General features: G+C 47.8%; 3 protein-coding genes and 1 long non-coding RNA gene across 5 annotated transcripts; 1 reads left to right on the forward strand and 3 right to left on the reverse strand.

Annotated features, from left to right (window-relative positions):
• Window positions 1-1,309: 1,309 nt before the first annotated feature.
• Window positions 1,310-10,766, reverse strand: CCNL2 (cyclin L2). Its single transcript, XM_077788109.2, has 11 exons — window positions 10,453-10,766; window positions 9,681-9,755; window positions 9,275-9,384; window positions 8,901-9,021; window positions 7,693-7,757; window positions 4,812-4,911; window positions 4,618-4,722; window positions 4,265-4,406; window positions 3,436-3,553; window positions 3,259-3,351; window positions 1,310-2,025 (listed from the first exon to the last, which is right to left on the reverse strand). The coding sequence occupies exons 1-11, from the start codon at window positions 10,720-10,722 to the stop codon at window positions 1,665-1,667; spliced, it is 1,560 nt and encodes a 519-aa protein (XP_077644235.1). The 5' UTR covers window positions 10,723-10,766; the 3' UTR covers window positions 1,310-1,664.
• Window positions 10,767-12,077: 1,311 nt separating this feature from the next.
• Window positions 12,078-15,157, reverse strand: MRPL20 (mitochondrial ribosomal protein L20). The gene is made up of 4 exons (XM_077788112.2): window positions 15,052-15,157; window positions 13,949-14,059; window positions 13,600-13,677; window positions 12,078-12,664 (listed from the first exon to the last, which is right to left on the reverse strand). The coding sequence occupies exons 1-4, from the start codon at window positions 15,136-15,138 to the stop codon at window positions 12,488-12,490; spliced, it is 453 nt and encodes a 150-aa protein (XP_077644238.1). The 5' UTR covers window positions 15,139-15,157; the 3' UTR covers window positions 12,078-12,487.
• A 1,749-nt stretch (window positions 15,158-16,906) lies between these two features.
• Window positions 16,907-22,299, forward strand: TMEM278 (transmembrane protein 278). The gene is made up of 2 exons (XM_021529896.4): window positions 16,907-19,184; window positions 21,376-22,299. Exons 1-2 carry the CDS (start codon window positions 18,915-18,917, stop codon window positions 21,640-21,642), a joined length of 537 nt encoding a protein of 178 aa, XP_021385571.3. The 5' UTR covers window positions 16,907-18,914; the 3' UTR covers window positions 21,643-22,299.
• Window positions 21,719-26,140, reverse strand: LOC110470354 (uncharacterized). Of its 2 annotated transcripts, XR_004149171.3 has the most exons (3): window positions 22,868-26,121; window positions 22,672-22,754; window positions 21,719-21,952 (listed from the first exon to the last, which is right to left on the reverse strand). It is a non-coding gene; the product is annotated as an uncharacterized LOC110470354 (long non-coding RNA). The 2 variants fall into 2 exon arrangements; XR_014949764.1 differs by having other exon boundaries at window positions 21,719-22,754; window positions 22,868-26,140.
• Window positions 26,141-26,590: the final 450 nt, after the last annotated feature.

The following is a 26,590-nucleotide window of genomic DNA, read 5'->3' on the forward strand; positions in this document are numbered from 1 at the left end:
TGCAGACTGACAAACTACGAATCCTTCAGAGTGTCAAAGATCCTGAGTAAAGAATTTTCAACCACTTCAAATGGATATATAGGAAATGTCTTCTGAGCTGGTGGCCTGCACACAGCATTGCACAGATAAAAATATACTACTCTCAATGCACAGAGCTAAATACTTTCACATTTATCAGAATTTTCTACACAAGTCTTTTTTTTTTTCTGATAGAATTCAAGTTCTGAATTTTCTGTATATATCTTCACCTGTATTAAACAAATGCTTATTTACATTGTGGGTAAAGTGTAAAGGCTAGGAAGGCCATTTTCCCATACTGTACTGTAACACTGCAAAATATATATACACAGAGAACCTAATATAGGCAACAGGTCTAAAAAAAAAAAAGGTCACCTCCCACCTGTACAACATCACCGAGCCAGCATGGAAAGAGGGCATTGTTAGCACCAAAGCACTCCCAGGGGGATGAGGAGCTTCCCAGTCCCACAGGGAAGAACTGCTGGGCACAGCATTCCAAGGATGGGCCTGCAGGACTGGAAGCCCCAAACGCTGCAATGGAAATGCTGAAGAGCAGGACAGGAGCTCTGAGAGTGAAGGTGACAGTGACACCCTGGCACAGGGCACCCCTGACATCCCTTCCCACCCTGTCAGTCTTTCCTTTGCCTTCGTGGATGAGCACAAACTGCTGCCTCGAGCCAGGGTGGTTCACTAGCCAGACTGAGCCTGCACAAGCCACGGGGAAGGAGCTCTGCTGGCAGAGGGAATTCTCAGGGAAGCAGCCCTGTCTCACCAACTGTGCCTGGGTGCTGGAGGGAAATCCCTGGTGGGCATTCCCTTGGGAAGCAGCCCCCAGTTCTGTGCCCGGGGTGCCAGAGAGAATTCCCTCAGGAAACCACCCCAGCTCACCAGAGCGAATTCCCTCAGAAGGCAGCCCTGGTGGGCATTCTCTTGGGAAGCAGCCCCAGAAGGGCTCACCGGCAGGAATTCCCTTGGGAAGCAGCCCCAGAAGGGCTCACCGGCAGGAATTCCCTTGGGAAGCAGCCCCAGAAGGATTCACTGGCAGGAATCCCCCCGGGAGCAGCTCTGGGGGCTCGGCAGTGCCAAATCCCCCCAGGAGCAGCCCCAGCAGGGGCTCACCAGCAGGAATTCCCCTGGGAGCAGCTCTGGGGGCTCACCAGCAGGAATTCCCTTGGGAAGCAGCCCCAGCAGGGCTCACCGGCAGGAATCCCTCCAGGTGCAGCTCTGGGGGCTCAGCAGTACCAACCCCCCGGGAGCAGCTCTGGGGGCTCAGCAGTGCCGATCCCCCCAGGAGCAGCTCTGGGAGCTCAGCAGTGACAATTCCTCCCAGGAGCAGCTCTGGGGACTCGGCAGTGCCAAATCCCCCCGGGAGCAGCTCTGGGGACTCGGCAGTGCCAACACCCCGGGAGCAGCTCTGGAGGCTCAGCAGTGCCAAATCCCCCCGGGAGCAGCTCTGGGAGCCCAGCAGTGCCAAATCCCCCAGGAGCAGCTCTGGGAGCCCAGCAGTGCCAAATCCCCCAGGAGCAGCTCTGGAGGCTCAGCAGTGCCAACACCCCGGGAGCAGCTCTGGGGGCTCAGCAGTGCCAAATCCCCCGGGAGCAGCTCTGGAGGCTCAGCAGTGCCAACCCCCCGGGGGCAGCCGGGGCTCACCGGCGGTGCCGGCTGTGCCCGGGGTGCTCGCGCTCGTAGCGGTGCTGGGCGCGCTCGTAGGAGCGGGAGCGCTCGTGCCGGTGGTTGCGGTAGTAGTGGCTCTTCTTCTTGTACTTGCCCGAGTGGTCGGAGCGCTCGCGGGAGCGGCTGCGCGAGCGGGACGAGCTGCGCGAGCGGGACTTGCGCGCTTTGTGCGCCGAGTACTTGGGGTAGTCCTTGGATTTCTTGTAGCTCCGCGCCTTGGAGCCCTTGTAGGCCGAGGAGCCGTGGTTGAACTGCCTCGGGGGGGAATCGCTGCGGCTCCGAGAGCGGCTGTGCGACTTGGAGCCGCTGGACGTGGAGTAACTCTCGCTTTTCCTGCGAGGAAAAAGGAGAGAAAATGTGAGTTTGTGTGAGCCTCAAGGTGGGCAACTCCCTGGGGGATGCTCTGGCAGGGGAGACCCTCCTGGGGCAGAACCAGAGACCCTCCTGGGGCAGTTCTGTGTCTGGAACCAGAGACCCTCCTGGGGCAGTTCTGTGTCTGGAACCAGAGACCCTCCTGGGGCAGTTCTGTGTCTGGAACCAGAGACCCTCCTGGGGCAGTTCTGTGTCAATGAACCAGAGACCCTCCTGGGGCAGTTCTGTGTCAATGAACCAGAGACCCTCCTGGGGCAGTTCTGTGCCAGAACCAGAGATTCATTGGATTTTTTCAGTCTTCAGCTTCTGTTTTTTGTTATCTTGTCAAAATTTCAGCATGCTGTCTGCACCAGACTCTGTGTGCAGGAAAAACAGCACAAAAATGGCAACAACCTCGTGTTACAAGGCCTTGTAAGTCTGATCAAAAACTAAGCTACCCAATTAAGAAGGGATACCTAAATTATTTCCCTTTCTAACCCAATAACTGACCCCTGAAGACCCACAATGCGGATTTTTCTGCCCAATTACAAGATACCACCCAAACCCAAGAAGAAAAAGGATGAAGAAGAAAGAAGGGAACTCAAGACAACACCCTGTATCCTCCATCTTGTATCCATCTATAACATACAAAAAATCCTAAAACCTGAATTTCTCACCCATGTGCCATACTCTCTACAATCTCTCCAGTCTATTTCACACTTTTGTGGTTTCTGGTTTATCTTGAGGCTTTGGAAGATTTCTCCATGAGTGAGGGTCAAAGTCAGAGCTGCCCTGGGGGTCAGGACACCCCAGAGCAGACAGGGGGATATTCCCAGTGCCCTGGGCTTCCACAAGCAAACATGGTTTTCTGAAATTAAGAATTTCATTCAGCATTTTGCTGTTTTCTTGAATTTTAAGAACACCATTCTGCATTTTGAGTTTTAAGACCTTCCTTATGCATTTTGAATTTGAAGAATGCCATGCTGCATTTTGCTGCTCTCCCATGAGAACTCATCTTGTGTCCTAAACTTTCATCTGGCTCCTGGAAAAATACTGATTTTGGCAACTCCAGTTACAGGAATAAACACCCACAGCTGGAGGCACTCTGCAGTTCAGTGAGCAGCACATTCTGCTGGGTCACCTCAGCCCCTTGGTGATGATCTAGCAAAGCTGGCACTGGGAATGAGACTGGGAGGGACTGGGAGCACACCCTACCTGTGCTTGGGGGATGCAGACCTCGATGGTGACCTGGAGTAACTCTGATCTCTGCTTCCACTTCGACTCCTGCTCTCTCTCCCTTTCTGGACACTGCCAGAGACAAGGAGCACTCAGTTATTTTATTTCAAGTACTGATGGGAGAAAAAAATCAGCTGTTTCCTTATAAAACCTTACCCATTTACTGGGCTGTTGGAGCTGGTTCTCTTGGCTCCCTCTGTTTTCCTTTTAGCATTCTTCATGGCCTGCACAGGCAGTGGTGAAGGTTTATTTCCTTTAACCTCTTTTGGAGACTCTGCAAGAAGAAGCTTTTGTTACCTCTTTGGAAAGTACCTGAAAGGACTTGAGGCTCTCCCTCAGCCCATGTCTGCACCAACCAGAGCTGCACAGCTGGGCTTTGCACATGTGTGCACACACAGCCACCCACAAGCAGATCTCAACAAGTTCACAGAAGGCAGAAATTCATCTGAAACGTTTCTGCCAGAGTATCGCAGCAACTGCAAGAAAAGGCAGAAATCCACCCTCCTTTCCTTGCCAATTATTCAGAATTGTTTGAAAGGTAAACTGGGAAAGAAGTTTGTCCAGGTGAATGTTGGGTTCTAAGTGAGACCTGCACCAGACTGGAAACTTTAACCAACAAATTCCTTGCCCAACATCCCAAAATGTTACCCCTGCCAGAGCACCTCTGCTTCAATATTGCTTTAGCACAACATGCCAGTGGCAAGGATTTGAGCTTCTTGCCAAATCCACTTAAAAGCAAGTCCCTGGTCTATATGGGTTTAAACTAGTCTTAATTTCAGACTAATTTGATTTTTAGCTTTTATCTGATCTCAAGAAATCACAAAGTCACAGTGTTATTCAAACCCTGCCAGTTGAGTAGTGCTAGAAGCCATCTTAAAAAAAATCCCCAACAAACTCCAAACCACACTTGTAAATGCTTCCCAAAAGGGTAAATATACATGAAAGATATGAAAGAGTTATTAAAAATGAGTTATCCACTATTTACCATTTTTTGGGATAGGGGAAAATCCCGATGTGTTATCCAAACTTGGAACTCCCTCAGGTGCCAGACCTTTAGCTTGTGCTTTTGCCTCTTCAATAGCCAATTTCTTCTTTTCTATTTTACTTTCCAGATCAGATAAATCCACCTGTGAACATGGGAGCACTGCTTGTGAGAACTGACTTTCCTGGTTACCCACTCCCAGGGAGGGGAATGGAAATCCAAGGAGTCCCAGACAGTGACTGATCTTTGTTCACTTCCAGGCTTGCAGCTGTGGTTTTAAACAGCCTCAAAATTTCCAACTCCTGCTCTGAGCTGCAGCCTTCACTGAGGGCTCCCAACATGAAAAAGAACCAAACCTTTTTCCTTGTGTACAGCTGCAAGATTTTTAAGCAGATTTCTTGAATTTCTTCCTCAGTTGCTCCAAACAGTAAAAACCAATGTGGGCGATTTGGAAGTGGGATCTGAAAGGGGGAGAGAGAGACAAAGCTCAGATTTCTCCTCCTGGTAAAAAGGCTTGAAAAAACCCCAAATCCATGGCACTGTGGCTTACCTCCAGGGTCCTGGCTGCCAGGTAAATGCAGGCACAGGCAATGCTTTCTGGCTGGAACCTCACAAAGACATCTGTTCTCAGGCTGTCGTTCATGTAGTTCCTGAAAAACAGGAGAGCAGGAGGTTGCAAGGCACTGCAAAGCTCTTTTGGTGTTTTTTTTTTTTTTTTTTGGGTTTTTGACTTGGTTTTACTTCTACAAGGGCTATTTCTTTCTGCATTCAATTACTAGACTTCAACACTATAGTCCTGTAAATCTAAAGAGAAGCTGAAGGATTTTACTAAAACAAAAATAACTAAAATAAATCCCTCAAGGGGAGGGACATGTGACAGAAACAACGTCTGACTGCTGAAAATACAGTGGTGAGGAGAGAACCAATTTTAACTTCACTTTTGCTGCTGGATCTCTACTGGCCTGCTCTCATGCAATAAACAAGTTATTTTCATCAAGACAACATACAGTGTGCTCAGAAATACTCAGTTATAGAATTTTAGGTTCACATGTTCCCCTGCAATTGGGCAGAACCAGGTGTCTGGAAAAAGCTGCAGCTCCTGGAGCAGTTCTCCCATGAAATGCAGTCCTCTTCAGCACAGGTCAACCTCCAGTGGCATTCAAGGGTCCATTTCCATCCAGAAGAGAATTCTTTTTGATGCAAAAAGTCAGCCATAGGAGAAATCAGGGTGTTTGGGAACATCAGTTCAGGAGAACAGTCAGTACTCAGGCAGATCTCCTCTTTGGCACATGAAATAAGGTTTCCAAATTGTCCCATTTCAGTAAGGTTGCTTAAAATGAATATTCACAGAATGAGAAAACTGTAAAATATTGCACATATTCCAGTCAGTACAATTAAGCATTATGCTGTTAAATCTTAAATACACAAAGTAAATTCCTGTGAATCTGTCAGCTGATGTGCTTTAGAAGATCTAGACTTGGGAGCACGTATGTCAAAGTATCAGATGGAGAAAAAACTAAAACCAGACATAATAAAAGTCTTTAAATTAATACTTCAAGGTAATAATTAACCATGTGGGTACCCAGTATACAAGGATTCACTGACCCCCAAGATATCCAAAGCAGAGACCACAGGCTAGGCACCTGCAATGTTTACAAGGACAGAGAGGAGGGATTGGAATCCCAGGAGTTTCCAACTCCCACCTGCCCCAGCTGTCCCCAATTCTTGGTTACACAAACAACAACTGCTGCCCCAAAAAAGCAACACATCAGCTCATATTTCTGGGAGAAAGGAACTTATAAACCTGCTCTTGTCTCCCTACAAAGAGAGCACAAAGGAGTGATAAAGGACATCTGGAAGCTGCAGAGTTTTTTTTTCTGATTTGCCAAATTGAGAACCATGCCAGCTTCCAAGTTTGGCCTCTGCACGTCTTCCCTGTGGGCTCAGCCAGACACAGGAGGAAATGAATCCTTGTCACAATAGCTTAAGAAAAAGGTCATGTTGTAAAAATGCACATTTCAAAAACCAACTATACTGGATACCCACCAGTTTTCAGGTACTGGAAGCAACAAACACGAGCACACAGATGTGTTATTGTAACACCTGACCCCATTTTCAGGTGGGGTAATTCCCTCCCTCACCTCCCCTCTTTCCATAACCAGCAGATTCCTGGCAGTCCACAACTCCCATTCCACTGCTCCATGCAATGCTTCTGGCAAGTGTCTCTAAATATCACATTTCGTGTCCAAGCTTCACACATGTACTAGTTTTTTCATTTAAACATTTGAGATAATTGTATCTTTCAAACTATTCTATTTTTTTGTTGTTGTTAACTCATCCCTTTTAAAGATTTAAACCCCACCTTAATTCGCTTTATCATATAAGAAACACACCACATTATAACAGTTAAGAGAAATAGAACATGAAAAAAAAAATCAAATTTCAGAACTTCAATGCTCAGGTTATCAAATATACAAACAATCAAAAAATGCAGAGTAAAAAAAAAATAAAAATATAAGCACAAGAAGCAGTTGGCCAGTTACTCTACTATCATGTATATACCACCTGTCTAGAGCCAGCCTTCTCTTTGGAGAGCTTTGGGTTGACTGAAGACGGCAGCTATCCCTGCACCATGGGCAGCAGAGGAGAAGTCTTAGTCACTTACCCTCAGAGGCTACCCTTTGATCAAAAGAGTACAGAAAAGAAAAGTCAAAACTGGTTCTCTACACACAGGTCACAGTACCAGACAGTTCAGTCAGCAGAAATATGGTCTTTGGATTCACTAAAGGTGGTTTGTTTCTTTTTTTTTTTTAGACCATTGGTATAGTTAAAAAAGCATTATGGTTTATAAAGCATTATTTGGTAAAGTTTAAGATGGGGAATTTTACAGAAGCTTCCCACCCCCAAGCAAATATTTATTAAATGAGAGCAATAAGGCAGAGAACATTTCTTGACAAATATGAATCCAGGCTATCCATCTATCCAGTCTTAGAAGCTGACATCTTGCATTATCCACATAGCTAGAAGAAATTTATCTGTGCTGAGGTCTAGATACACCCAAAATCAAACTCAGGCCCTGGGAAAAACCATTTCCCAGCACTGGGAACAGACTTGAATTACACCCAAGTTTTCCCTGAAGAAAACCCCATGGGAACAACTCTAAACCCACCCAAGCTTTTCCCTTCAGCTGGAAAGTGAGAGCAGAGAGGAGGGAAGTGAGAAGTCAGGGTGGAAAGCTACCTTACCATTAAAACACTGCCTCGAACTTAAGAGGCCGCTCAACATTTGGGAAGTAGTTTGGGGCACACCAAGGACAGTGGAGCTGTCTGGGGTGGCCCCAAGCACTGCTGAGCAATGCTGCCCAGTGCCTCAAGTGACATATTTCTGCTACTGCCCCTTCTGGTCTCTTAGAACAAAGAAAATCAACTTACCATGAGGTCTGGACCAGGTGTTGGTTACGTTCACATTCTAATACCTGAAGGTACATAACGATTATCTGGAAGATATGGGTTATTGAGTTATTAACAAGCATCTGGAGAGCCACCTGCTCATTTCAGAGGGACATCCATGAGGCATCTGTGATCCTCTCTTGAGGCTTAAAACACTCCTCATGAAGTGTTTGCACAATACCCAGTGTTTATCCACACCAGCTCTGACCTTCTCAGCCCTTCTGTCCTGATACTCAGCCAGGCCTTGTCTCCACCTGGATTTGATTGAGGGATTTTGTGGAATGCTTTTGGGATTTTTGTGGATTGATTCTGGTCTCCTACAAACCTCACAAATCCTTTTTTAGCTGCAGCCTGGAGAGGAAAAGCTGCTGACTGCAATCAGCAGTGAGGGAAGCTGGCAGTGCTTGCAGAGAACAGACCTAACGCTGTGCACACTGTGCCATGGTTTGTTCTGGTCTGAGGGGTTTTCCTTTGCTTTGGAAGGAAAACGAGGCTGCAGAGAGGAAGAACAAGGCAGAATTCACCCCAATTAACAAACCACAGCTGCCCTCTGGGGTGGGTGACAAAAGGAAATTCTGAATGTCAAGAAGCTCAAAAAGGCAGCTCTGAACAGGAGTTTTTCAGAGGAGAAAATAGCAAGACCTCAAATTGTGTTGGCACAGAAATGTAAGTCCTTTTACCTGTTAAGGGACAATTTAAACACTTGAGGCAATTGTATCTTTCAAGTATCACCCAGTCTGACACTTGTAACTTTTACACTGAGCCTTGCCTCAGTTCCAGCCGAGCCTGAGCGTGGTTTAACCACAGCCCAATCACTAAACTGCCTCACGGGACTTTAATACCTCCGCACGTTCCCAGCAGGAGTGACTGTGACAACCCCAAGCCTCCAAATTCCTCCCTGCTTGGGGGATCTAAGTCCAGGTGATGTTTTTCCACCACCAAAGCTACCTACTGATCCAATTTGCCTTCCAGGAATACTGAGCACCTGCAGCCACCTCGCCGTCACTCAGCAGTGATACGAGAGCAATTAGTAAGAGTCTCTTAAATGAGAAAGAAAACATCAGGATGGTAAGAAAACTAATCTCACTGAATTCACTGATTAGCACAGTCCACAGAGCTTCCAGGCAGCCTCCTCAAAGCTTTACAGGACATGAAACATTGGTTATGTACTGAATTTGTAAAATACCAACCTTGTGAGGGTGCTTCACGTGAACACAAAATCCCAACTCCTTCAACACTCTTCTTTCTGCTTTAATTATTTGATTCTTCAAGTTCACATATTCTTGATCCAATATTAGAGGCACAGGTTTTCTGCAAGACAAGGTCAAACTCTCAAGATGGTTATCTTAACCCTTAAGGAAACTCAAGCTGAGTTGGGTAAAAATATTTTTTAAAAACATTATTTATAAAATGAAAAATATTTATTACTAAAAGAGGTAAGCTCACTTCATGAGATCACTTCAAAATATTCCCTGATTTATGAAAAAGGGAATGATGCTGTTGTGAAGTTTAATAATTTAAACACAACACAGATAATTCAGATTATTCTGGATTCTCAGCTTACTTTTTCTCCCTCAGGTGTCTGAGGCGATGGAACACATTGATCACATCCCGAATGCGTCTGGGAGCTTCCTCAATTTTGGATGCCAGATGGACACAGGCCATGGACACATGCTGAAAAACAAGCATAAAATACAATATTTTACATAATATTTCATTTCCAGTTCAGGAATTGAGCTCCTACAACAGCTTAAAGATGAAAAAAAAAAAAACAAAAAACAAAACAATGTGGTAAAACAAGAAAAGAGCAAATATTTGACAAAAATCACTATTAAATATCTTTATAAAATCATGTTTCTCTGTAGCTGTAATCTCCAGAGTAGTTCCTAACACTGCTCACATCTGAGATAACTTGCCAAGAGAAATCAGAACATAAATATGGCAACAAATGTCATTGAATGCCTTCTTACCTCCATGGAATGCTTCACAAAAGACTTGGTATAAAAAAACCGCTGGAATAACACCTGTCCTGTAGCCATAGCCACCTAAAAAAAGAGATAATCACAACAGCCATGAACAAAACTACCAATTCCAAAGAGAAATTTTAATAGGTTTAAGACCCAGAAGATTAACTAAGCATAGGAGGAAGCTCAGTGGTATCTAAAATACAATTACCACTTAAGTAATTAAATTGCCCAGGACATTATCAATACTGCTTACAAGTCAAATACAGACATAAAAGCTCTATTTCATTTTAGAAAAAATGTGGGAATATGATAAAAAGTTAATAAATTAATAATAAACAACATGGAAAAATCCAAAAAGCCAATAAAGTTCAGACTTATGAAACTACGTCAGAAAAAAAATTGTTTTTTGGGCGTGGAAAGTGAGGAGCAATCTAATCGCGTCATGATTTGCATCAATTTGAATATGCTAATGATCGGTTGCTGGAAAATCTTACGCTCAGACAGTAACGAGCCGGTTTGGCCTGAAGTTCTCCAGGGAAACAAAACCTCCCCGAGGTCCCCGCGGCTCCAGGGGAGCCTTAAGAAATCCGTCTTTGCACAATCCTGAAGCGAAGGCGGCGCAGGGAGGCCCGGAACGAGCCCCGAACACCGGGCGGCGCCGCGGCCTGCCCGGCCGGTAACCGCGGCCCGGCCCCGGCCGGTCACCGGAGACCGGTTACCCCAAAAAACGGCCCAGTTGAGTCCCAGCCCACTCCCTGCCCGCGCCCAGCCCCACCTGCGGCAGCCGCAGCAGGATCCCGGCCGCCTGGATCAGCTCGCAGCCGGTGACGCGCAGCTCGGTCTCGGTGTCGGCGTCCAGGCCGCTGCTCATGGACGGCGTGAAGCGCAGCGTGTGCTCGGGCAGCAGGCAGTTCTCCAGCGTAATCAGCACGCCCGAATACAGCCGGTCGCCGATCAGCACCGCGCCGGGACCCGGTACCGGGGCGGGAGCCGCCCCGGCCGCCTGAGGGCCCGCGGGGCCGCCGCCGCCCGCCGCCGCCGCCATTTTGTGCCGCCGCCGCCTCGCTGGCTCCGCGCTCCTTCTCCTTCCCCCCCGGCATCCGCCCCGCGCCGATTGGCGGAGCGCGGCGGCGCTGCGGCCGCTGATTGGCTGAGGGGCCGTGACGCACGGCGCCGCCCGGGCCGCGCGCGGCGCGGTGACGCAGCGGCCGGGAATCCGGACAGGGCGGGGCCGCGGCGCCCTCAGAGCCCCCAAAACCCCTCAGAACCTCTAAAACCCCTCAGAGCCATCAGAGTCCTCAGAGCTCCCAAAGCCCCTCAGAACCCCCAGAGCCCTCAGAGCCCCTAAAACCCCTCAGAGCCCCTAAAACCCCTCAGAGCCATCAGAGTCCTCAGAACCCCTAAAACCCCCTAGAGCCCTCAGAGCCCCTAAAACCCCTCAGAACCCCCAGAGCCTTCAGAGAGAGCCCTCTGGGCTCCTAAAACCCCTCAGAACCCACAGAGCCCCTAAAACCCCTCAGAACCCCCAGAGCCTTCAGAGCCCTCGGAGCCCTCAGGGCTCCTAAAACCCCCCAGAGCCCCTAAAACCCCTCAGAGCCCCCAGAGCCTTTGAGCCCTCAAGCCCTCAGAGCCGGGGCCGCCCCATGAGGCGGCTGGAACACAGCGCTCGCCGAGTTAAATATGTGTTTACTCCCTAAAAAACCAGACTATGCACTCACCGAGTTAAATATCTTTGTTAACTCCCTAAAAAACCACACTGCGCGCTCACTGAGTGAAATACCTTTGTTTACTCCCTAAAAAACCAGACTATGCACTCACCGCATTAAACATCTTTGTTAACTCCCTAAAAAACCACACTACGTGCTCACCGAGTGAAATATCTTTGTTTACTCCTTAAAAAACCAGACTATCCTCTCACCGAATTAAATATCTTTGTTAAGTGTGTAAAAAACCAGACTATGCGTGTCCTTAACTTGCGGCTGGCCGAGGTTCATGTGTGAGGGCCGACATGTCGCTCCCCACCCCGGCTGGGTTTTCCCCTTGCAGCTCTAGAATTTCACCACACAAATTGTTGCCCTGTAGCAGTTACCAACAAAAATATGTTTGGTATTATGTCCTTAACAGAACAGGCTGTTTGTCCTTCACCTAAAGGCTGTGGGGGCTCACGCCTGAGGGCTGACATCTTCCTCACACTCGACTTGGTTTTTGCTGTGCAGCGCCAGAACTCGCCACAAAAAGTGTTTCTCCACAGCAATTATCAAAAAAATTACCTTTATTAAGTTTTTATGTGTGTCCTTAACACAGGGGCCACGTGTGAGAGTCGACATCCTGCCCTTCCTCCATCCCCTGGCTGTATTTTCCCAATGAAGTGCCAAAATTAACACAAATTGTTTCCCCATAGGAGTTTTCAATAGAAATGTCTTTATTAAATCCTTAAAAGTACGAACTATGTGTGTCCTTAACACCCAGGCTCCACCTGTGAGGGTCAACATTTCCCCCCATCCCAGCTGCGTTATCCCATTCAGTGCCAGAATTCACCACACAAATTAGGTTTTTTTCCTAAGGGCAGTTACCAAAAAAAAATACCTTTATTAAGTCACTGTATGGCCTGACCGCTAACCTTGAAGTGTGCTTTTAATTTAACAGGTTTCAGTGACAACAACACAGGGAAAAAGCATTCAGGGAGAAGCTTCACACCCACACGATCCTCAGAGGATTTGTTCCACATTTTCTGTTTCAGCAGCAGTCCCACGACAGGTTTGTTTCACAATCAAATCCCTGCTTCTAAAACATGTACACAGACTCTGATATCAATAGTGGTGGTGCACAATACGTGAAAATATTCCCTCTGGTTCTTTTCCATCTCCCAGGGCAGCCAGGAACCCTTCCTGTCTCCTCCTCTGGGCTAAAGCTGCCAGGGACTTGAATGTCTTTGGCTCATAAATTGCCAAGTCAGCCAGAACTTTTCTGTTCAGCTCCACCTGGGACTAAAGGCAAGAAAAAAATTGTTGGTTAAGGACTGTGATTTTTAGGAACAACACCACAACTCTTAGTTTTAAATATATTTAAATTAAATAGGTTTTACTAAATATAAGAAAATTTTATCATTACATAAAATTAAATTTATTTTATTAAATATAATGAACACTTTATTAAATATAATTAACGCTCTTTACTGTTTATATAAACACTCTTCATTAAGTATGATTAAACACTCTTAAGGCTTAAGACCTGAGGTCTTAAAGCAGATTAGCTTTTTTCTACCCTGTGCAGTTTGGAGCTGTTAAAGACTGTCAGACACTCCCTGGCCATGGATGTGTCATTAACCCACCATGTAAAAATTATTTCCTGCCTTTCTCTAAAGTTTTTCTGGTAGAAACCAAGAGCTGAAGAAAAATCCCCGATTTTGCTCAAGGCCACGTGTTCCAGGTGAATCCATGGCATCTGTTTCAGCTCAAATAAATTAAAACAGAATCACCAAATTGAAACAAATTTCCAGCATGTTTTAAAAACAAGGGACACCAGCACCAAGTTTCTGCATTCTCCACGCTTACCAAATCACAGTTATAGTGAAAAGAATAAGGATTTCTTAGGTTTTTTTTCGGTTTTTTGCTAATCCAAGCTTTGTATTTTTAAATCTCTTCAAGTAAAAGGAAAAGCAGCTGTCACTGAATGGCAAAAAAACCCCAACACACTTTAAAAGTCTCATTCCTAAGTTTTGGGGACAGAACGTGAGATAGAGCTATAATGTTCACCAGGATAAAAGAGAATAATCCACATAGGGAAGAGAAATAGTTTAGGGCACGACTTAGTTCCTGAAATGGATGAAACAGCTTTCACAAGCGGAAGGCCTTTCATCACTCATTACTTTAATCACACATCACTAATTAGTAAATAATTCTCCTCCAAACCACATCCTTACCTTGACCAGGTTGCTTATGAAGGCTGGGTACTTCAAACCATGTTCAAGGGAAGCTGCTTCAATCCTTGTGATCCAGAGCTGAAGGTGTAAAAGAATCAATATATTGCATGATAAAATACTTTAAAATAAACCCTTTGCCACGCCGGTTTGCTCACACTTATGAAATACAACATTTTCATGGAATATCCTGAGCTGGAAGGGACCCACAAGAAAATGCTTCTTTCAACTCCTACTTTTCACTTAGAAACTCTGAGGGGTTGTTTTTAAACCCCTCAGATTAATAAAAGCAATTGTTTCTCTTCTGCCTGGCTCCCATTTGGATGTTTCCACCCAACATTTTGCTCTTTACCGCTCTGAGGAATCTTTTCTTCTCCCTCCTGGCCTTGGTGGACCTCACGAAAGCCCTGCGGACGCTCCTCACTGCCAGCTTGTAGCAGCGGTTCTTCCTGCCACGAAAATGCTGCAAAAAAGACCCAGGATGATCTAATTCAATTAGATTTAAAGATGTAACACTAATAAAGCTCATTTGCATTCACAGCTCTCCGCAACAAGGGTCGCTGAACCCTTCACAAGCACCCCCTAAGCCTTCAGCTGGCACGTAATGAAAATATTCTTTCCTTGTTTTTTTTACCATGGATATATACAGAATGTAATGTCATATGGAATATAATATCATAGAAATGTAATTTTTATCATGGAAAACCTGAAGCTGAGGAGTTGGAGCAGGGTGGAAAAATCTCCGTTCATCAGAGGCAAAACCAGGCCTCACTTTGGGCTGTGGTTCTGTGGGAAAGGCAATCACAAAACCGTGGGCAGTGCTTTCACCCAGCACTGAATCCAAGAATTTATTCTCATTCCTGAGCTCCCCTCTGTTGTGTTATGAACACAGGGATGGGGCATTTCATTTGCCAAAAACAGAAAAAAAAATCGAATTTGTTTTCTGACATCCATCTAACACAACACAGGAAAAAGCAGCCAGTGCTGCACCAGGGTGCTATAAAACCAAAATATTCTGACTTCCTTCAACTTTTTCTATCTCATTATTACAGCAAGATGTACTGCCTAGGATGCCCTTGAGAAAGGTTCATCCCTAGCCTCGGCACCGCAGCTTGGACCGCAGCACAAATCCAAAATGCAAAACAACTCACGAGGCACTTGAGAACAAGGTTGATTTCCTTCCCAGCTTCTTTACCCAAAGAAAAAGCCCTCAAGAAGGAAACACAACCAGCACACAGAAACACAGGGGGATGGGGCACAGGGGGATGGGGCACAGGGGGATTCGGGCACAGGGGGATTCGGGCACAGGGGGATGGGGCACAGGGGGATTCGGGCACAGGGGGATGCGGGCACAGGGGGATGGGGCACAGGGGGATGGGGCACAGGGGGATGGGGCACAGGAGGATGGGGCACACGGGGATGGGGCACAGGGGGATGCGGGGGTCCCGCACTCACCCTCGCGTACTTGAGCACCTCCTGCACCCTCCAGAAGCGATCCGAGAGGCGGCTGCGCACCCAGCGCGCCGCGCTCAGCACCACCATGGCTGCGGCACGGCGCGGCGCCTTCCGGGGCGGCACCGAGCGCGCCCGGCTTCCTCCGGTCCTGCCCCCGAGCCTTCCCCCGGTCCTGCCCCCGAGCCTTCCCCCGGTCCTGCCCCCGAGCCTTCCCCCGGTCCTGCCCCCGAGCCTTCCTCCGATCCTGCCCCCGAGCCTTCCCCCGATCCTGCCCCCGAGCCTTCCCCTGATCCTGCCCCCGAGCCTTCCCCCGGTCCTGCCCCCGAGCCTTCCCCCGATCCTGCCCCCGAGCCTTCCCCTGATCCTGCCCCCGAGCCTCGCCGGGCTTCCTTAGGACCTTCCCCCGGTTCTTCCCCCGATCCTGCCCCCGAGCCTTCCCCTGATCCTGCCCCCGAGCCTTCCCCCGATCCTGCCCCCGAGCCTCGCCGGGCTTCCTTAGGACCTTCCCCCGTTCTTCCTCTGGTCCTGCCCCAGCCTTCACGGTCCTTTCTCCGGTCATTCCTCCGCTCCTTCCCTTCTCCTGCTTCTTCTTCTGATTCTTCTCCCCGAGCTTTCCCGGTCCTTCCTCCCGTCCTTCCTCCAGCCTTTCCCCCGTTCCTTCCCCCGGTCGTTCCACCGGTCCTTCTCCTGATTCTTCCCCGTCGTTTTTCCAGCTCTTCCTCCAGTTCTTCCCCTTCTCCCCATTTTCCCCTTGCCCTTCCTTCAGTCCTTCTGCTGTCCCCAGCCCTTTTCCCGGTCCTTCCCCGGCCTTTTCCCAGGTCTCCCCCAGCCTTGCTGCCTCCCCCGGCTCCTCTCTCACAGCACAGTGGCTTTTCCCTGGTAGTTTTATAAAAACTATCCTTTGCCCCAGCCTGAGGACAGCCGTGTAGTCACGGAATATCCTGAATTGGAAAGGACCCACAGGGATTATCCAGCCCAGCCCCTGGCCCTGCACAGACACCCCAAAATCCCACTCTATGCACCCCTGGGAGTGTTGTCCAAACCCTCCTGGAGCTCCTGGAGCTGTGCTCGTTGCCTGTCAGTGCCCCAGAACAGTCTAGGGGATGAACCTTGCCCAAAATCCAGCCTAAACCTTCCCTGACACAGCTGCAGCCATTTCCTCGGGTCACCAGAAACCTTCACCCTCTCGGTGAAGAACCTTTAGCTGATCCCAGCCCTCTCTAGTGACCACGGCACCTTCATCACCCACCCGAGGTGTGACCCAAACCAGCCCAAACCCAGAGCTCAGCTGGGAGCAGGCACACACGGTGTGCTGGGCTTGTACCAAAATTCCCTGTGAAAAGGAGCTGGCCTGCTTGGAACGTGCATCCCCATAGCTCAGCGAGGGATTTGGGATTTTGGATCCCCAGCAGCGCTCCAGCCACCAATGTGAGGAGATCTGGTGTTGTTTTCGGTGGCTGGGAGGATTCCATGGTGGATAACAAGTCTTACAGCATCCCCTAAGGGTTAGGGTTAGAGAATAAGAGACATAAATTGAAAATTTATGAACTGCAGCAAACCACAAGATGGTGCTGCCAGAAAATGATTCCATGGGAGCAGCAGTCCTTGGCGTCAGAGAACTGATGGATTTTTCTGATGCTCTTTAATCATCACCACTTCCAGCATCTCAAAGCAATCATGCTCCTCTTATAAAATGCTCCATCATCAAGATCTTCCCCACTTCTGGGAAAGTTCTTGTCAAGAATGAAGAAAATTCAGAGAATTAGAGAGAAATCTTTCTTCATATCGCTGAGGTTTGTCTGACACAAAGTTCGCTTGGTTATTACAAGAACCTTTAGAAAATAAATGTACAGAACACAATTTTCAGACCTCCCTGAAAAGGTTAAAATGCATTTTCATGACAGCAAAAGAATTTTGGAAAGTTTCGCTGGATTTAGCAAAGCTTCTTAGAATTTATGGCACTTTTATGAATGCTTAAATTGTGTTTTACCACACCCCTTGGCCATCACCAGCAGATGGTAAAAGCAGCTGTAGGATTTTTAGTTGCCCAGCACCGAGTTAATCTTTCCACGGTTTAAGCCTAAAATTGATTTCTCTTCCTATAGTTTTGAGTTGGATTCTTTCTGTTTGTGTGACTCGTCCTTTTTTTCACTTCAAAGGCATAAATCAAATTTGAAAAATATTATGTCTTTAAATCTAAACAGAGTTTAGACAGACAAAGTAACCACTGAGACTCTCAGAGCTCCCTGCCACTTGTCACATTTATGGTTTCCTGCCCAGCTTCAGATTTTATTATTAACACTGGCTCTGGCCTGTGCAGCACTGAAAACAGGATGGATGCAGCCGTTCTTTATTTCCCTCGGGATGTCTGGACAGATCTGAGAAGAGATTTCACATTTTGCAGCTTGAGTGGAGGCTGCTGCCCTGCAAAGTCCCCTGGGAGCCATCCAGCCCCAGAGTGCAGGGAAGGAGCACGATGGAAATGGACTTGTCACACTCTGCTGGCTGCCTGAGAGGTTGTTTCTCTCTGTATTTTTTTAATATCTGTCTCTTATTACTCTCACTGTATCTTGGAGGCTACACAGGCATGGAGATGGCACTGAAATTCTTAAATAACATTGATCTTATGAGGTAGATGAAATAATTGATAATTGCTGTGCCTCCTCTATGAGAGTATCAGTATGTTCTGCAAACAACAGATGACTGCAGGGAACAGCTGATTTCTGAGGAATACAGTGATGATTATCAATTTCTCTAAGGTTTTTTTTTTTTTTAATCTAGAGAGGAATTTTAGAAAATGAATCAGAGGCAGAATAATTAAAGTTGGAGAGGGACCATCTTGAGCTGGGGATGGATGGCTGGAGCGTGGCTCTGGGGTGCTGCGTGTTCCTCCCCAGCCGTGGGGAGACAGATGTGAAGGATTGGCCAGCACGGAGAGCACTGAGGCTGTTCTGTGAACACAGCAGCCTTGCAAAGCTGAGCTCAGGAGGGACCACACTGCTGGCTGTGAGTGGCTGTGACTGCAGGCAGCTGAGAGCAGTGACACCACCACACACTGCTCCCATCTCTGCTGCACGGGGAGGGCAGCAGGGCTCCAGAGGCTGGGGAACAGCTCCTGCCCTTCCTCTTCCCTGCTCACCTCCTTTGGATGAGACCTGGGCAGGAATATTTGCTTGGCTACAGGGTGAAGAGCATGGGAAGGTGATTTGAAGACAAGGAACTGCCTGTGGGTGCCTAAACCTGATATTCTCAGCACCCAGACTTGATATTCTGAATACCTAAGCCTGATCTGATGAATACCTAAGCCTGACATCCTGAACATCTAAGTCTGATATTCTGAATATCTAAGCCTGATCTGATGAACACCTAAGCCTGACATCTTGAACATCCAAGCCTGATATTCTGAATACCTGAGCTTGATATCCTGAACCTAAGCCTGACACCCTGAGCACCCAGCTGGGCTCGAAGGTGGAGGGGGATACCAAAGCCCACTGAGCAGCCCATCACAGCCACCACAGCAACCCTTTGGAACCTCTTGGGATCGTAATCCTGGGGAAAAACAGCAGCAAATTCCGTAGGACTCTGGATTCTAAACCAAAACAAAAATTACTGCCAAACTTCCAGCAGATCTACGTTGGGACTGAGGCTGGGAAAAGCATCTGAAGGAAGCCAGCTGTGCTGAGCAGGGGAGCTGGGAGCCCAAGGAGAGCTTTCCTTGCTTGCTCCATGATGATCTCTGCTTAGGGGCTCCTGGAAGAGGCAGAAGAAGCCTTTGCGAGCTCCTTCCCATCTCTGTTAGACCAAAAGCGAGGAAATATTTTTGGCTAAGAGCGTGGGTTGGTGTTGGTAGATCTTCTTGAAGGATGTCTGGCCAGGAGCCTGAGGACTTTGGAACAGAAGTGCTGTCGGAAAAGTCGCGGATGATGCCTGGGCTCCCCCCGTACGACATGGACGAGCGGCTCCTTCCCGGGGAGCCCCGCAGCCCCGGCTGCTGCCTGGCCTGGGCCCTGCTGATAGGAGCCACCAACTCCCTGGTCTTCCTCCTCAATTTGCTCCTGATGTTTGTGATTTTCACCGTCGTGCTGCTTCCTACCATCGTGGTGGTTTACTTTGGCTTCCAGTGCCACTCCCAGGTAAGTGCCACTCCTCAAGGGCAGGGCCTCACCTGAGGGTTCTTTTGAGCCCCAGGTGAACGGTGGCTGTAAAGGCCAGGCAGGACTCCCCAGGTTTTGATTTTGTTTCCCTGAGGAAACAGATTTTTCCCCGTGTGAATAGTCTGGGCTGACAAGGAAAATTGGGCAATGAAGTTGTGTCCCCATGGAAGCGCCAAGCTGAGGTGCCAGGTGAGGTGAACGCGCTCCCTGCCCTGGTGGAGTTGCTGTTTGCATTTTAATTTCACAATATTTCTCTCTTCCCTGGGATTTTTTTGTCACTGAGAGCTGCCAACCTGAGCTCCAGAGCTCACAGTCCTGCCTGGGCTCTGCTAGGGTTTGCTGCTTTCTGTTTAAGTGAGTTTAAGATCCATTAGGACCTGTCTAATGATAGGATTAGTAAAATCTGACAGAATATATAATCCCCTTCTCGTGCCAGTCTAACATTCCTGTTCCCAAACATTCTGTGCATTCCTCACACCAAAAACGAGCCTCCTTTGTCTATCCAGGCTCTCTTTGCTGCCCTCTGCATTTGCATCATTTCCTTATTTACAAACCCCTTCTTGGTATAGCCCTTTAAACATTGTTGGGATCACTTGACCACGGGTGGATATTAAAAAACAATTCCCTGTTTCCCTTGCAGGCACGGACTGTTAGACCAGCTCAATGGGCCTTTTTCATTAAGTCATAAACAGGGCCTGCAAATTGGACTGAAAATGGGAAAAAACCCTCCCAGAACTGCCCCTTCCAGCTTCCCTCACCTTGGAAAACCCCAAATTCTCCTCTGCACGCACACCCAAAGGCTTGGAGGAGATGCAGAATGTTTTTGAGTGCAGCCAAGTGGACCAGAAGTGGAAGCCCCTGAGCTGCTGGAAGCTGTGAGGAGACTTTTAAACTCAGCTTTTTCTTTCTTGCAATCACAGCAAGGGACTGTGGCTCCACCAGAGCTGGTTTTGAGCATCTCGGCAGCCAGAGGCTGATTTCTGCACTGCAGCTCCATTAGGTGGATTTATTGTTGATTTTTAGCGTGGTGGGCTGTGTTCCTTTCACTGCTGAAAGGAGAAAAGAATAAAATCTGGGGACATACCACATTCAGGCAGGCCCAGGGCGGTTTTCTTTGCAAGTGGCAGATTTTTCGGGCAGAAATGAGTGTACACACCAAGGGGTCTGGAGAGCCACAGAATGACCAGCACCTGTCTGCAGAATCAAACAGATTTCTGTATTTCTATTTATGTTTATATTTATTTTTATTTATATATTTATAAAGATATTTTACATTCCTTCTTATTTCTATAAAATACAAATGTATATATTTAATATAAATTTATAATATAATATATTTTGAAAATAGGTTTTATTTATTTATTTGTTTGTTTTTCCCAGTGTTGTGCCATCCACACTGATGTAGCACCAGGAGGCTTTTGGATTTGGTTTGTGCCTATCAAATGCTATTGGATGATTGAATAGAGATGAGTGTTTCCTGCTCCAGGATCAGTGTGCAGTGCTCTTGTCTCACAGGGATCATTGAAAGCTTGATTAAGATGTGATATCAGTCACAGAGTGTACCTGAGGATCGCTCAGCTCTGAGAGAGGGAGCAAAAGAAAATGTTTTATTTTTGCATGAAAACATTGGAAACTCAAGGGTGTTTTGGCCACTGCTGTCAGCACCAGGCCATGTGACAGGGTTGGGTTCATGTGGGACTTTTCACAGAATCACAGAATTCACAGAATTCACAAAATCCACAGAATTCACAGAATCCCCAGTATGGAAGAGACCTTCAAGATCATTGAGTCCAACCCAGCCCCAACACCTCAACTCAACCCTGGCACCCAGTGCCACATCCAGGCTTTGTTAAACACACCCAGGGCTGGAGACTCCACCACCTCCCTGGGCAGGGAGAACTTTATCATCCTTTCCATAAAAAACCTTATCCCCCTTTCTGTCAAAAACCTTATCCCCCTTTCTGTAAAAACCTTTCCCCCAATATCCAACCTGTATTTCCCTTGGTGGAACTCAAGGCTGTGTGCTCTGGTTCTGTCAGTTCCTGGAGAAAGAGCCCAAGCCCACCTGGCCACAGCCAAATTTCAGGGAGCTGTAGGGAGGGATAAGGTCACTCATTGGAGCTCTTTTCCAATTTAATGATCCTGCTTGTGCTCCTCTCTCTCCCCACAGGTGCTGCACTCCTCTGCCCGCTACTGCAAGAGCATCCTGGACGACAACAGCTCCTCTGCCCTCATCATCCTGGGCTTTGTCATCATGTCCCCACTGCTGGTGGTGGCCATGGCCATTTACTGCAGCCTGGCACGGCGCCTGCAGCTCCTGGTGTGCTTCCAGCCCTACAGCCTGGCCCTGTACAAGGGGGGCCGCTGGTGTGGCCGCGGGCAGGGGGCTCCGTGCTGTGCCAGGGGCTGCAGCACCCAGCTCAAGGCCTGGGTGTGAGCCTGCAGCACCAGCAGTGTCCCCTCCCTGTGCCTGTCCTCATCCTCAGCCCTCCCTGCAGAGCTGCCACTGCTCAGCCAGGTCACGCTGTGGTTTATTCCAAAAAATCTGCAATGGAGTGAAAACACGGCATGGGACAGGAGGGGGGAGAGCAGGGCAGCTTCATCCTTCCAAATCCTTCCATCCTTCCAAATCACGCTGTGGTTTATCCCAAAAATCTGCAGTGGAGTGAAAACATGGCATGGGACAGGTGTAGGGAGAGCAGGACAGCTTCATCCTTCCAAATCACCACGTGGTTTATCCCAAAAATCTGCAAAGGAAACACATGTGGGACAGGTATAAGGAGAGCAGGGCAGCTTCATCCTTCCAAATCCTTCCATCCTTCCAAATCACCCTGTGGTTTATCCCAAAAATCTGCGGTGGAGTGAAAACACAGCATGGGACAGGTGTAGGGAGAGCAGGACAGCTTCATCCTTCCAAATCCCCTCTGGTGTTGTTTGTTGGTGTTGTTTGTTGGTGTTGTTTGTTGGTGTTGTTTGTTGGTGTTGTTCCTGCTCATCACTGGCTGCTGTCCCTCCCCTTTAGAACCATTTTGTCTGCCCTTTGGAACCATTCCCAGTTTTCTGGAGAAATAAAGTTTGTGCCCAGTCCCCCCTGGAGGAGTTTGCTCCATCTCAAAGCCATGGCTGCAGCAGAACCACCTCTTGTTCTGCACTTGGTAGCACTGTAAGGTAAAATGGAATTTTTGTTCCCTTCCTGAGGATTGATTTTTCCTGCTATTTGCCCTGTGTGGCCCTGATACCACCCAGAGCAATAACCAGGGGTGGCTGCCGGGGGAAGTGAACTGGAGGGGAAAAAAATAAAAAGGAGGAAAAATGAGTTGACATTTTTTGACAAGACTGAAGAAAAGCACGAAAGTTCTGCTCCAGACAGGAAGATCGTGCTGGAGGATAACCAGGTTTTGCCTGAGGGCAGTGTCTGCTCACTGGGTACAGATATTTGATACAAGCTGCTGTTCCTTTTGCTCACCTGTTGTTTCATCCAACTGCTTTTAAAAGGAAAACACTCTTCAGCCTGGCAGGGATTGTAATGAACCCTCCCCGCTGCTGTCCCTGCAAAGAAACCCAGAGTTATTTGCTACAGCCTCCCCAATAAAGCAAACTTGCATTTCATTTGGTATTTCATTTCACAGAGTATTTTAATAAGGAAGGGGAAATGAATTTACCTGCGATGCCGCAGCAGAGCAGACAGCCCAGGCTGTACCTCCGGGTGTCCTGGCAGGGGCACAGCCCCAGCCAGGCATTCCAGCAGTGCTGGAGCTCCGAGGAGGAGCTGGATTGATCCTAAATTTCCTGTGGAGAGCCCAGAGCCTGATCCCGAGCCTTGGACCAGGGGCTGGGGCAGCTGTGCCAGCCTGCAGTGCCCGTGTGCCAGGCAGGGACTGTGCCACAGATGTGGGGATCCCTGGCTCTGCCTCCTCTTCACTCCCACAGGCAGGGCTTTGTCCTGGCAGCTCCCAAACCAGCCCAGAGCACAGCAGGGAGGACAGAGAGAAATTTATTTTCACTGTTTTGGTTTTGTTGTTTTTTTTCCAAGTGCAACAATGCGTGGATTTAATCCCCCTGCAAGATGTCCATGCTCAAAGCCACGGCCCTGACCTGGTTCTGAGGCACTCAGAGGACACAAAAACATTTCCTTTGGTCAGGCCCGTGTTTGTTGTTTGTGCTTCCCTGTCACTGGCTGGTCCAGGTGAAGCACAGGAAGAAGTCTCAGTGGTTATTCAGCTGTTGGAACACTCAGCTGGGGGTGCTGCAAACACAAACCATGTGTCAAGCTGAGCTGAGATCAGGAAGAGCATCTTCCAGAGCCAAGGACAACAGAGGGTTTATTGGGAGGATGCTCCATTCCTGCTCCCAGGGAGGCAGGGGAAAGGAAGCTGGAACCTGCTGCTCATACCATGAGAGGATGTGCTGCTCCCCAGCTCAGCCCGGGCACTCCAAATGCTTCATTTTCTGTGGAAAACTCTCCAGCTAATTTGGCAGGATCTGCACGGTGATAGAACATGGTAATAAAGCCCTGATAACATGTTCTGGACAGTTCCTTGTGCTCTCTCCATTGCTTCACTGAAACTTGAGTGTCTTCAGGGAAGTTCCCCTCTGCTCCCTCCCCTCTCTCCAACTGGGCACTGGTGATTGTTTCCAGCTCTGCTGGAGAACTTGGTTAGAATGGATGGAAGTGATTAAAGAAGAGACTTTTTAAGGAAAAAAAAAATAAAGGGGACTTTTTAAGTGATTAAGGAAAGAATAATCTGGGAGTGCCTGCAAGGGCCCCTTCTCTCAGCTGATATTGTAAATGAGGGGAGCCTGGTGGGAGGAAATGCTGATGTCTGACTCCAGCTCAGAAGGCTGAATGATTTCTTTATTATAACTATGCTATAACACATGAATATACTATTTAAAGGAGATACTAAAACTACAAACCCACTTTTTCTAACTCCCATATCTGACTCCCAACTTGTGCCCCTCTCTGAGAGCCCAGCCCCAGGTGGGTTGGATTGGCCACCAGCTCAAACAATCCTCACCAGAACCCAACCCAGCAATCACCCCAGGGAAACAATTCTCCACACACATTCCACATGGGAAAACAAGGAGCAGAAATACAAAATGTTTTCTCTTTCTTTCCTCTGTGCTCCTCTATGAAAAATCCTGGAAGGGAGAAAAACGTGCCTGCCACAAGCTGATCCTCCAGCGTGGGGCACGAGCTGCCCTGGCAATGCTCCCCTGGGCACTGGGTTGCCTGTCACCCTCTGGCTGAGTTTGAACAGCCAGGTGTCTGCTGAGCAAGGCAGGAGCCTCCCCTGGAATGGAAAAATGTGAACCCCCTCCCTCCGAATTGTTATAAATTTGAAATGAGGTGGGGCTCAGCATCAAGGAGAGCCGGGCCAGCCTGGCAGGGCCAGCTGGGTGCCAGCAGGAGAGGCTGGCAGGCTCCTGGCCCTGAGCCTCTGAAGAGCGGGCAGGATGTGCAGGGCTGGACCTTTCCACGGTTCCTGTGAACCCCGGGGGCAGATGAGAGTCAAAGCCAGAGCTCCCAGCCAAGCCACAGGTGCTGGCTGGTTTCCCATTGCCCTGATTTTTAAAAGTGTTAAGTTTTCTTTCACAGTTCTTTGGAAAGTTTTAAATTTCTCCTAAAAGTCCTTTAGCCTTCTGATAATTACATATTTCTACTGGAGTTTTCACGCACTGTTCGTGTAAATGAAGATTGTTTTGTGGGTGGAGAGAATTGATGAGCTGTTGGTTTAACCAGTGTGTCACCCTCCAACCCACTGCCACTTTTAGAATTCTAAATATGGCGAGGTCAGAAACAAAATTGGCTCTTCTTTCTCTCTTGAACTCACCAAACTTCTGTGTACTCATTTTGTGTCCAGCAGTTTCCCTCTCTGCTTTCAGGTGCTGCCAGCTCCACTTGTGCCTCCTCCATTGTTCCCAAGCTCAGGACAAAGCTGAGGAAGCCAAGCCCTAGACCCTACACGGATGAACAGAAATAAAATTAGAAACCAGAGCAGACTTCCTCCAGACTTGCTGCTGCTGGAAGCCCAGAATATCTGCTTTGTCCTTGAGAAGTTCTTCACCAGCTTCCCCTCACCACTCAGGGCTGTTTCAGGCTCAGCATATTTGGGGAAAAAAATTTGCTTTTTGGTGTCTATTTTAGCTGTGCTGGCCAGCAGCCCTCACATTTGTGACATGCAATGGTGAACTCTCACAATTCAAAGGCAAATATCATATTTATATGTTAAGAGAGGTTTTATAGATGTGTAGTTATGTTTTACACCCCTCGTGTTGTTATCGGGGAACATTTGGGAGGGTTGGCTTGTTACTATGGCAGCACCTGACCTCCAATCAAGATGTAAGGATTTAAACTTAAATCCTTAAAGGATTTAAACTTAAATCTTAAATCTTTTACTTAAATAGATAGAGAAGGAGTGGATGGAGAGAACTTTGGGAGAGCTAAAGGGTTAAAAGGCAAAACCTCCATTCTGTGGATGAGCACACGGTGGGGAAAATCCTCTGCTCCTGGCGCTGTAATATTTTCTTTATTCAGTCTATTATTTTTGATACGGTTTTAATAAATATTTTTAATTTTTTTTAGGAGTAACATTTCTGCCAGCACGTTTCTGTGTCCCTGAAGCACTCAGGAACAAATGTTTGGGGACAAAACTCCTCATCCTCATCCTCAGCCCTGGCCTGAAAGGGGCTCAGCTGTGCAGGGCTCTCCTGCCAGGGACGTGGGCAAGGGAAGGAGGGAGGAAATCCAGCCCGGCTGGGGTGTGGGAAGTGGATTTGTAGGGAATTCTCAAAGAAAACGAGGCTCCTGCTGCTCCCCCATGGGCAGATTCCCCCGGGGAAATTCTGGGGGGTCAGTGATGGGGGAGGGAGTGGGGTTTATGTGTGATTTGTGTGTGATTTTTGTGATTTAGGTGTGATTATGTGATGATTTCTGTGTGATTTTTATGTGATTTATATGTGATGATGTGATTTTTATGTGATTTCTGTGTTATTTATATGCGTGATTTATGTGTGATTTGTGTGTGATGATTTAGGTGTGATTTACGTGTGGTTTATGTATGATTTATATGTGACTTATGTGTGATTTGTGTGATGATTTCTGTGTGATTTATATCTGACTTATGTCTGATTTATGTGTGATGATTTATGTGTAATTTATGTGTGATGGTTTATGTGATTTATGTGTAATTTATGTGCGATTTATGTTGATTTATGCTCCACTCTGCTGATGTCCAGGCAGATTTTCCTGCAGGATTCATCCTCATCCCACATCCTGGCTCCACGAGGCACCTGCACCTCCAGAACTCACTGAACTCGTGGAAAAAAGGAAGAATTGGTGAAGAATTGGGGCTTGAAGGAGGAGCTGGCTCAGAGCTGACCCC

Source organism: Lonchura striata, chromosome 21 (assembly GCF_050655825.1).
Source record: "Lonchura striata isolate lonStrDom1 chromosome 21, ASM5065582v1, whole genome shotgun sequence".
Taxonomy (NCBI): domain Eukaryota; kingdom Metazoa; phylum Chordata; class Aves; order Passeriformes; family Estrildidae; genus Lonchura; species Lonchura striata.

What these genes read in the sequence shown, in the direction of transcription:
- CCNL2 (XM_077788109.2), bottom strand. Translation starts at nt 10,722, where the DNA reads ATGGCGGCGGCGGCGGGCGGCGGCGGCCCCGCGGGCCCTCAGGCGGCC. An exon ending in TCCTGCTGCGGCTGCCGCAG is followed by an intron (nt 9,756 to 10,452) that starts GTGGGGCTGGGC and finishes CTCTTTTTTTAG; the next exon opens with GTGGCTATGGCTACAGGACA. An exon ending in ACGTGAAGCACCCTCACAAG is followed by an intron (nt 7,758 to 8,900) that starts GTTGGTATTTTA and finishes CATATCTTCCAG; the next exon opens with ATAATCGTTATGTACCTTCA.
- MRPL20 (XM_077788112.2), bottom strand. Translation starts at nt 15,138, where the DNA reads ATGGTGGTGCTGAGCGCGGCGCGCTGGGTGCGCAGCCGCCTCTCGGAT. An exon ending in AGAAAAGATTCCTCAGAGCG is followed by an intron (nt 13,678 to 13,948) that starts GTAAAGAGCAAA and finishes TTACACCTTCAG; the next exon opens with CTCTGGATCACAAGGATTGA. An exon ending in TCATAAGCAACCTGGTCAAG is followed by an intron (nt 12,665 to 13,599) that starts GTAAGGATGTGG and finishes TCTTGCCTTTAG; the next exon opens with TCCCAGGTGGAGCTGAACAG.
- TMEM278 (XM_021529896.4), top strand. Translation starts at nt 18,915, where the DNA reads ATGTCTGGCCAGGAGCCTGAGGACTTTGGAACAGAAGTGCTGTCGGAA. An exon ending in GCTTCCAGTGCCACTCCCAG is followed by an intron (nt 19,185 to 21,375) that starts GTAAGTGCCACT and finishes CTCTCCCCACAG; the next exon opens with GTGCTGCACTCCTCTGCCCG.